The 10,889-nt window shown below is 48.3% G+C and overlaps 1 protein-coding gene across 1 annotated transcript; it reads left to right on the forward strand.

Annotated features, from left to right (window-relative positions):
• The first annotated feature begins 3,949 nt into the window (after nt 1–3,949).
• On the forward strand, nt 3,950–10,730 carry ICAM3 (intercellular adhesion molecule 3). Its single transcript, XM_036241273.1, has 7 exons — nt 3,950–4,300; nt 4,871–5,137; nt 7,953–8,258; nt 8,569–8,856; nt 9,172–9,447; nt 10,095–10,343; nt 10,430–10,730. The coding sequence occupies exons 1-7, from the start codon at nt 4,222–4,224 to the stop codon at nt 10,621–10,623; spliced, it is 1,659 nt and encodes a 552-aa protein (XP_036097166.1). The 5' UTR covers nt 3,950–4,221; the 3' UTR covers nt 10,624–10,730.
• Nucleotides 10,731–10,889: the final 159 nt, after the last annotated feature.

The following is a 10,889-nucleotide window of genomic DNA, read 5'->3' on the forward strand; positions in this document are numbered from 1 at the left end:
TACAAATTTTACCATTTTAACCATTTTTAAGTGTACAATTTAATGGCATTAAATACATTCATAATGTATAGCCATTCCACCATGGATTTACACAACCTTTTTATCTTTCTAAACAGAAACTGCCCCATTCCACACTAACTCCCCATTTCCCTCCTCCCTCAGCTCCTGGTAACCATCATTCTATCTTCTCTATGATTTTTTTCTTGCTTTATTTCTTTTAATTTTTTCTTTATCGATTTTAGAGAGAGAGAAGAAGGGAGATAGAAACATCGATGAGAGAGAACATTGATTGGCCACCTCCTGCATGCCCCCCACTGGGGATCTGGCCCACAACCTGGGCATGTGCCCTGACCAGGAATCGAACTGGCGACCTCTTGGTGCATGGATCGATGCTCAACCACTGAGCCACACTGGCCAGACGATACTCTTTTTCTATTATAAGGACCTTGTATAAGTGGAATACTTGTTTTGTTGTGTCTGGCTTATTTCACTTAGCATAATGTTTTCAAGGTTCATCCATGCTATAACATGTATCAGAATTTTCTTTTTAAGGCTGAATAATATTCCACTGTATGTATATAACACATTTGTTTATCCAGTCATCTGTTGATGGAATTTGGATTGTTTCCCCCTTTTGACTATAACCAATAATGCTGCTTTGAACATTGGTTTGCAAATATCTGTTTGAATCCCTGCTCTTTTTTTTATTCTTTTACTTTTTTATCCTCACCCGAGGACATTTTTCCATTTTTTGTTCAGACAGAATGGGAGGGAGAAAGAGGAAGAGAGAGAGAGAGAGAAACATCGACGTGAAAGGGACACATCGAGTGGCTGCCACCCGCACTACCAACCAGGGCGAGGGACAAACTGCAACCAAGGTATGCACCCTTAGCGGGACTCGAACCCGGGTCTCTCTGGACCGCAGGCCGACACTAACCGCTGAGCCAAACCGGCCAGGGCTCTGCTCTTTTTTTGATATAAGAATTTTACTTTTTGCCCCAGCTGGTGTGGCTCAGTTGGTTGAGCGACATCCTGTGCACTGAGAGGTCCTGGTTCGATCCCAGTCAGGGCACATGCCCAGGTTGTGGGTTCAATCCCCAGCTGGAGTGCACACAGGAGGCAACCAATTGATGTTTCTCTCTCACATCGATGTCTCTCTCTCTTCCTCTCCCTTCCTTACTCTCTAAAATCAATAAAAACATTTTTAAATTTATTTATTTTAAAATATGTTTTTATTGATTTTTTAGAGAGATGAAGGGAGAGATAGAAACATCGATGTGAGAGAGATACATTAATTGTCTGCCTCCGGCGTGCCCCTGACTGGGGATTGAGCCTGCAACCTGGGCTTGTGCCCTGACTGGGAATCTAACCAGGACCTCTCAGTCTATGGGATGATGTTCAATCCACTGAGCCACACTGGACAGGTTTTAATTTATTTATTTAATTTTTTTTATTTATTGATTTTTTTTTTTTTTTGAGAGAGAGGAATAAACATCGATTTGTTATTCCACTCATATGCAGTCATTGGTTGATTCTTGTATATGCTCTAACTGAAGATTGAACCCACAACATTGGTGTATAAGGATGACACTAACCAACTGAGCTACCAGGCCAGGACCTGAGTCACTGCTTTCAGTATTTTTTTTACTATTTTTAACATTGATTTTTAGAGATAGAGGAAGGGAGAGAGGGAGAGAAAGAAAAACATCGATCAGCTGCCAGGGGTTGAGGCTGAAACCCAGGCACATGCCCTGACCAGGAATTGAACCGGCAACCTTTTGGTGCACAGAATGACGCCCAACGAAGCAACATAGGCCAGGGCTTAGTTATTTTAGAAGAGAAATTGCTGAATCATTGTTTAACTTTTGGAGGAACAATCTAAATTTTATATTTCCAACAGCAAAGTATGAGTGCTCCAGTTTCTCCACATCCTCACCAACACTTGCTATTTTCTGATTTGTTTTGTATTTTTGATGGTAGCCATCCTAACAGCTATGAAGTACTATCTCATTGTGTTTTGTTTTTATCCTCACCCGAGGACATTTTTTCGTTTTTGTTTTTGTTCAGATAGAGTGGGAGGACGAGAGAGGACAAGAGAAAAAGAGAGAAAGAGAGAGAAACATTGATGTGAAAGGGACACATCGAGTGGTTGCCACCCGTACAACCCAGCCAGGGACAGGGACAAACTGCAACCGAGGTACGCACCCTTAGCAGGAATCAAACCCGGTCTCTCTGGACCACAGGCCGACTTTCTAACTGCTGAGCCAAACTGACCAGGGCCTCATTGTGATTTTGATTTGCATTTCCCTAATGACTAATGATGTTGAGCACCTTTTCATGTATTTATTGGTCATCTAAATAGATTTTTTGGAGAAATATCTATTCAACTTCTTTGCCCATTCTTGAATTGGGTTTTTGCTGTTGTTGATGAGTTGTAAGAATTCTTTAAAATCTGGATATAATCTCTTAACAGATCAATTACAAATACTTTTGAGTTTTAGTTGCTCTCTCAGCACCATGTGGGAAATAGATGGGGGAGCAAGGCATCAGAGAAGACCCTTGAATGGAGTGGGGAGGTACCCCAGGTGAGAGAGAAAAAGGCATGGCCTCAGTGTTGGGGAGAATAGATGAATGCTGGGTGCCATTGAGGCCCTCAACAAGGTTCTTCACAGGAGCCAGATCAGAGAAGAGGTGGATTAGAGGCCTGAGAGATGGAGTGGATGGAGGTGGAAGCAGCCACCTGACCACCCTGTCCCTTCTCTTGGGATGAAAAGACCTGCTGCCTTGAGGGGAAGGCAAGGGAGGGATGAAGACAGGGGTAGGAGCAAGTTACAAGTAACATCCTTGACAAATGGTGATTCAGAATTCAGCTTTCCCCTGAACACCTCACCCCAGCACTGTGCATAGGGAATGCAAGGATCTCCCAAGACCTTCAAAGGTAGTAGGATCCCTCAAAATCTTCAAAGGTAAATGGCCCTCCCTACAGGAACCACTCCCAGTGGCCAGAGCCTGGCACAAGAGCCCAATAAATGTGAGCTCTGTTCATTTTTATGGCTTCAGTCATTTTAGGGAATCCCTCTTTATCACCTCCAAATCTCTTATTTGTCCCCCAAGAATGTTGAGAGCTCACACTAACCCCTAGAAGTCCCCCATTGTTCCCTTGAAATCCCACCTTATCACTTCAAGGACAGTGTCTGGAGGTCTCCCATTACCTTTCCTTCTAGGAATAACACCTTCACCTTTGTTACTGAATTTAAAAAGTCTGATCACCTGCATGCATCAAAGCCCAAATCAAAACCAATCAAGTTTGCAGCCAAGAAAGTAAAGGTTTATTAATTAAGGAAATGGTGCTATACCTGGAGTCACAGGTGAGCTTGTGCTCAAAGACCTGGCTCTCTGATGGCTCCTTGGAGATGGGTTATATAAGGGATGAAGGGAGTTAGGGTCGTGGTCTCTATTGATGGATTGGCGCTAGCGTAAGGGGTAATTGATTATTGCATCTGGTCCTGATCTCAGCCATGGCACCATTCTGTCTGTTTTTGCAAGCATTTGGTAGATGGGAGCATTCCACTTTCTTGGGTTCAGAGTGGAAATGCAACTGAGGCCTTGCTGTTATTTCCTCTGTGGTCAATAGACCCAAGGCTTTCTTCCTAATATTATTTGATGCTGGCCAGAACCTGATTGTCCTGAAGGTTTAGTGATTAAGGAAGTGGACCTACAAGGGAGAGAGAGGTGGAAGAGTCAGGGTGCATGATGAGATAAGTTTGATCAAAAAGAGGTCATATCAAAGAAATGAAATTTCTGCACAATTACACACTTGCCTAAGTTCAGCAGGAAGATGTCTCACCACCCTACCCCCCACCCCCACCCCCCACCCCCGCCGCGCCTTCAGTACTGAGAACAGAGGAAGATGATTGTGTTAGCATTTCCTGTTAGTTCATTTGGGAGCCAGAAGTTAACTGAAGCCCACCCTGTGGGAGATTCAACAGTGCCCATCACTTCGTTGGGCCCTAGCTGGACTCCCCATTCTGGATCTCCAGAGCCACATAATATCCCCCCTGCCCTGCCCTGCCCTGCCCCAGGCCTGGGCAAGGTGCAGCCCCTGGACTTCTGTAATCTTAACCACTGTGGCTGTGCTTCCGTCCCCTACGTGGCACCTCCTGCTCCCCACTGCCCTGCCCAGTGCCACATTAAGGCACTGTGCTCCACAGGCTGGCTACCATGGTTCCTTTGAGGCCTCTGCCTGGGGCCTGCTGGACTCCACACATCTCTCTGCTTCTGGTCTGCTGTCTTCTTCCAGGTAAGGCGAGTCAACATGGGGACGGTAGAGAATAGAGGACCGGAGAAAGCAAAACCCCACATCCTGCTGCTGTTTGCTGCAATCACCTTAAACTCATATCTGACAGGGGGTTTACCCGTGTCCTGGAGAGAAAGTTGTGGGACCTTAATTCAGACTTCAGGGCTCCCTGAGGCCCAGTCCCTGCATGTCTTCCCTCCACTCTCTCTCTGCTCCATCTGTACCTTTGACCTCTGCCTACTCTATTCCCTCTACCAGGATCTCTATTCCCTCTACCAGGATCACTCTTCCCTTTCATTTGGCTAACTCCTACTTACCCTTCAAAAGTGGCTGTAGTTGTCTCCTCCAGGGAGCTTCTCTGATTCACTTCCTGTAGGCTCCTATGGGCCTCCCCTGGCCTCCTTCCAAGCTCTTCCCCGTCCCTAATCCATCACCTATCTTCCCCACTGGAAGGGAAGCACCATGAAGGCAGAGACCATATCTCAGGTTGAGGAGGTGTGGGATGGTAGGGCCTCAAGATGAATAGGCTGGGGGGTAACTAGATCAATCAGCAGAGCTTCCCTCTTTCTGCAGGTGACCAGGGGCAGGAGTTCCTGCTTCAGGCAGAGCCCCAGAACCCAGTGGTGCCTGCTGGAGGATCCCTCTTGGTAAACTGCAGTACAGATTGCCCCCAACCTAAACTCATAAACCTGGAGACATTCCTATTCAAGGAGCTAGTGGGCAAAGGCCTGGGCTGGGCGGCCTTCCAGCTCAGCAATGTGACTGGTGACAGTAAGGTCCTCTGCTCTGGTTTCTGCAATGACTCGCAGATGACAAGCTCCTCTGACATCACAGTGTACCGTGAGTAGATGTGCCTGGAGGTGGGACTGGCCTCAGGCAGTGGTGGGGGGTAAACTGCCAATGGTGTGGGGAGCGGGCCCTGAGTTTGCAGGAATGGGCCAGGCCTCTGGCCTAGAGCTTGGACCTGGACACTTATGAATGTGTGTGAGAGACAGAGACAGAGATAGAAACAGAGAGACAGAGATGCATCTCAACCATATGCCAGGGCAGCAGTGTAAAATCAATGTATTTGGGTCCCAGCAAGCATTTAAAAATGACAGTGCATGTCTTTTATTTATTACTTATATTTTTATGGCAGGTAATAAATTAATGGGGTTCCAAAATCAAAAGTATAAAATGTGTAAATGTCAAATCTTCATTTATCTAGTGCTGCTGGCAGTGACCACTGTTTTAAGAATAGATACCCACACCCTGGCTGCTGTTGCTTAGTGGTTAGACCTTCAGCCTGCGGACCAGAGTGGCGGGTTCAATTCCAGTCAATGGCACGTACCTGTTTCAGTTCAGTCCTGCCCTGGTGGGGTCATGTAAGAGGCAAACAGTCGATGTGTTTTTCCTCTCACATCTTTCTCTCTCTGTCTCTCTACCTCCCTCCCTCCCACTTTATCTGAAGATAAATAGAAAATTTCCCATAAACCATTAAAGAAAAAAAAAAAAAAGCATACAATAGTCCTGCTGGTGTGGCTCAGTTGGTTGAGCATCATCCGGTGTACCAGGAAGTTGCTGGTTAGACTCCAGGTCCGGGCACATGCCTTAGTTGCAGGCTCAGTCCCCAGAAGGGGGCGTGCAGGAGGCAGCCAATCAATGTTTCTCTCTCATTGATGTTTCTATCTCTCCTTCTCCCTTCTTCTCTCTGAAATCAATAAAAACATTTTTTTTTTTTTTTTTTTTAAAAAGGTATACAATAGTCCCGGCCGGTTTGGCTAAGCGGTTAGAGCGTCAGCCTGCAGTACAGAGAGACCCAGGTTCAGTTCCCGCTAAGGGCATGTACCTCGGTTGCAGTTTGTCCCCAGCCCTGGTTGATTGTGCGGGTGGCAGCCACTTGATGTGTCTCTTTCACATCGCTGTTTCTCTCTCTCTCTCTCTCTCTCTTCCTCCCTCCCACTCTATCTGAACAAAAAAATGAAAAAATGTCCTCGGGTGAGGATAAAAAAAAAAAGGCATACAATAGACTAGAAAATAACAGAGAATACTCATAATGCCTACCATTTTATGAAGCCTTCATATATTAAAGTATAGTAAACACATACAATCATGTGTATGCTCTTGCGTGGGTGCCAGTGTCTGTACGTGTTTGCATACCTACAAGTGTGTCCATCAGCATATGTCTGTGCAAGTGTACATCTGTGTGCTTGTGTCTGTATGTATGTCATTAAATCTGTGTCTGTGCAAATGTACATCTGTGTGCTTGTGTCTGTATGTATGTATCTCTCTGTGTGCATCTCCATGACTATCTGTATGTCTCCACGTGTGACTCCCTGTTATGTGTGTGTGGGCAAATGTGTTTGCATCAATATCTATGTGGATGTCTGTGTCAGTATGTCTACATATATGCATTTGTATCTATATTTCTGTGTAATGTGTACCTCTGCATGTGTCTGTCTATGTATCTGTGTATCTGTCTCTGCATGTCTGTGAAGTGCCTCTGACTAGTGCTGTGCCTGTCCAGAGCCTGTTGGTCCTGGCTTGAGATCTATATGACTGTGCTCATCTCTCCTAACTGTCTCACATTGGGTAGCTTGATATAAGCCATAGTGGGAGTATTTACATGGCAGAAATTGGCAAATGCTCCTTATCCAGGCTCCCTACTTCCCACTCCGCCAGAGCCCAAGCATAAACAGAATTTGCCAGCACAACACTATTCCTGACCAGTGGTGCCTGAGGTTAAGGAGGAGGCCTCCTTGTCAAATATTCTAAAATTTTAAATAGTAAGATGTTAAATATTTTTCACAGCAGCCAGTCCATAGGCCTCTGTGACAGCTTGAGATGCAGGCTCAAGCTGTCAAAAGTGAGAGTAAGATGCTTCCCAAGGAGGCTGTGTTTGGTATGTGTCCCTGCGAAGGGCACTGCAGCTTTATCTGGGAGAGGACCCAGCCTGGAGGTGTCAGGTCCCCCATGATCATGCCAGAGCACCTCGAGAGGCTGCCCCAGGCAGGTATACTGTGAGAGTCTTAAGCACCTAGGACTGACTGGGAAGGGCTGGACCATGCTCTTGGAGAGGTCAAGGCCAGAGTCCAGGCCAAAAACTGGGAGGAGGGTCAGGGGAGTACTTAGATGTTATATCAAAGAGGCAGGTGGACACATAGGTCTAAAGTTTGGAAGATCCACACTCCAACCCGGGTTCTGGCCCTTCCTGGCTGTCCATCTCTGGGCAGATCACCTCTCTGGTCCTGTTTTTCCATCTGTAAAAGGAATAATAGAGAAAATTTTACTCAGTTGCTATGTGAATGAAGGCGAATACCTGCAAAATCTAAGGAAAGCTCTAAACAGGAACTTTTATAATTACTGTTAACATCATAAGTGGTCATAAATGTGCATATCCTTTCCTTTTTTAAAAAAACTGTAAGGTCCTTGGGAACAGCAAATTTGACTTTTATTTCAGTGCCTGGCAGGTGTCTCACAAAACAGGAAATAATAATCATGATGCTAATGACAAGAGCAATCACTTCCACTGGCACATTTCTAAGCCCTCCAGGTTTATCAATTCAAAGTTCACAGTTCTGCACTGGGCCACCCTAAGCTACTCTCTACTCCTTGGGGTGGGGGTTGCAGGGCTGGCTGGTAAGTTCTATTCTTCCCTCCCTCTACCCATCCCCAGGGTTTCCGGAACGTGTGGAGCTGGCACCCATGTCCCCCTGGAAGCCTGTAGGCAAAAACTTCACCTTACGCTGCTGGGTGGCAGGCGGGGCACCCCGGACCCACCTCTCGGTGTTGCTGCTCCGTGGGAAGGATGTGCTGAGCAGGCAGCTGGCAGTTGGGGAGCCTGCGGAAGTCACCACCACGGTGCTAGCAGACAGAAACGATCATGGTGCCAATTTCTCTTGTCGCTCAGAACTGGACCTTCAGCATCAAGGGCTAGGACTGTTCCAAAACAGCTCAGCCCCTAGGCAGCTCCAAACCTTTGGTGAGGGAAGGGACTTTGGATTGTGGGTGGTGATGAGCTGAACCAAGGCAGAATGCCCTGGCTGTGAGGTTCCTGAGAATGAGGTGGCCTGGACCTCAAGGGCTTCTGGGAAGGCCTGCCCTTGGCAATTGGACAGGTGGCCTCAGAAGGGAGGCTAACGGCCATGGGAATTTTTGAGAAGTATGTGCAGTAATCCAGGTTACAAGGTATCCTGGGAAAAAGGACCTTGGTTGGGGGGCATGAGTGTGTCACAGGGAATGGGGCATCCCACTGTGTACCTCCTCCAGCTTACTCCCACTCTTCTCTCCAGTCCTGCCTGTGATGCCCCCCCGTCTTGTTGTTCCCCGGTTCTTGGAGATGGGAACATCCCAACCTGTGGACTGCACCTTGGACGGGCTGTTTCCGGCTTCAGAGGCCCAGGTCCAACTGGTGCTGGGGGACCAGATGCTCAATTCCACAGTCACAAGCCACGGTGACAAGCTCACTGCTACAGCAATAGTTACAGCGAGCACAGAGCTGGAGGGCACCCAAGAGATTGTCTGCAAAGTAACACTGGGGGGCGAGAGCCAGGAGACTCGGAAGAACTTGACCATCTATAGTAAGATGGGGCAGGGAAAAAACAGCTATAGCGGGGAGGCAAGGGGATGGGGCTTCATTAGCCCAACAGGCAAGGCACAAGGGAAGCCAAGTAAGAAAGGCGGGGCCTGAGCTGCCAAAGTGGGTGGAGTTGCAGCGTGGGTGAGGCCTAGGTCACCATTAGAGTATGGCTTGAGTGCTCCAAGTTAGGTGGGGCTGCAGAGTAGTTCAATGGCAAGGCCCAGATACCCCGAGGGGGATAGATGCGGGTGGAGGGCTGGGCTTGGCCCATGTGATGGATTGGTTAGCAAACTCCCAGGCAACACCACTACTTTAGGCTTCTGGGGGCCCATCATGAACCTGAACGGGACCATCAGGAACCTGAGCCAGCCCACCGTCCTTCAGGGGACCACAGTGATTGTGACTTGCACTGCTGGAGCCCGAGTCCAGGTCACATTGGATGGAGTTCCCGCTGCCGCCCCAGGACAGCTCGCCTTGCTTCAGCTAAATGCCACCAAGAGGGATGACAGACGAAATTTCTTCTGCAATGCCGCCCTCGAGGTGGATGGAATGGTCTTGCATAGGAACAGGAGCATCCAGCTGCGTGTACTGTGTGAGTAGGGCACTCTCACCTTTAATCCCTTGCTTTCCTGATTTGGAAAGACAGTCAGCCCTTGTTTATTGCGATTAATCAGTTCCAGGCTCTACCGCGATAAAAGAATTTCCGCCTGCCCTGGCTGGTTTGGCTCAGTGGTTAGAGCGTCGGGCTGCGGTCCAGAGAGACCCGGGTTCGGTTTCCGCTAAGGGAATGTACCTCAGTTGCAGTTTGCCCCTTACCGGCCAGGTTTGGGTCGTGTGGGTGGCAGCTGGTCGATGTCTCTCTCATGTCGATGTTTCTCTCTCTCTCTCCCTCCCACTCTATCTGAACCAAAAATGGAAAATGTCCTCTGGTGAGGATAAAAAAAAATAAAATAAAATTCCTGCAAAGTAGGATTCTTTATTTATATACAGTAGTCCCTCGCCACCTCGTGCTTCGACTTTCGTGGCTTCATTCTATCGCAGTTTTTTCAAATACTATATTATATTTCACTTATCACGGTAGAGTCTGGAACTGATTAACCGTGATAAACGAGGACCGACTGTATTTGAAAAAACCACCATAGAGTGAAGCTATGGAAGCGTGAAGTGGCGAGGGAGAAATGTAATTCTCTCTTGCCCCACTGTACCTCGGGTGTGTCTGATCACTTGTTGGTCCCACAGATGGTCCCAAGATTGACCCAGCCAAATGTCCTCAGCACTTGACGTGGAAAGAAGGAACGACCCAAGTCCTTCAATGCGAGGCCAGGGGCAACCCGGATCCCCAGCTACAGTGTTTGCACTTAGGCTCCGGGACCCAGGTGTCCGTCGGGATCCCATTCCGCGTCAGGTTAAACTATAGCGGTACCTACGACTGCCTGGCGACCAGCTCACAGGGCACGCACACTCTCACCGTGATGATGAACGTTCAAGGTGAGCTGAGGCGGGTCTGCGGGTCTAGATGGGCAAGCGTAGGGCGGACAGGGGTGCGAGTATTTATTCCCTTCTTCTCTGCACAGCTCGGAACCCCCACATCGTCGCCTCCGTCATAGTGGTGTTGACGACCGTGGGCCTTGTGGTTCTCATCGCGGCCTCAGTGTACGTCTTCGGGGTGCAGAAGCGTAGTGACATCTACCATGTGAATCAAGGGAACACCTTGTTGCCCCTCACGTCTAGAGGGCTTAACGAGGCTCTGGGGGAGGAGCCATCCTGAGCCTCGGGCCACTGGAGTAATGGGCCAAAGACGACGGGAGTTTGGCTGCATCCCCGAGTTTCTTAACAATAAAGTTCTCAAAATTCGGAGTCTGTGGCTTGATTCCTCCTTCGCTGAGGGGCTCTCCCACTGCGCTACGCGTCCACTCAGGGACTTCCCAACGGCGGCAAGGAGCTGAGGCTGTGGCGCCGAGGCGGTGTAAACTCCGGGAGGCGGGCTGGCCCTTAGCCAATGAGCTGAGAGATTCGAAGGGGGAGGCGGGGCTT

Source organism: Molossus molossus, unplaced genomic scaffold (assembly GCF_014108415.1).
Source record: "Molossus molossus isolate mMolMol1 unplaced genomic scaffold, mMolMol1.p scaffold_m16_p_4, whole genome shotgun sequence".
Taxonomy (NCBI): Eukaryota; Metazoa; Chordata; class Mammalia; order Chiroptera; family Molossidae; genus Molossus; species Molossus molossus.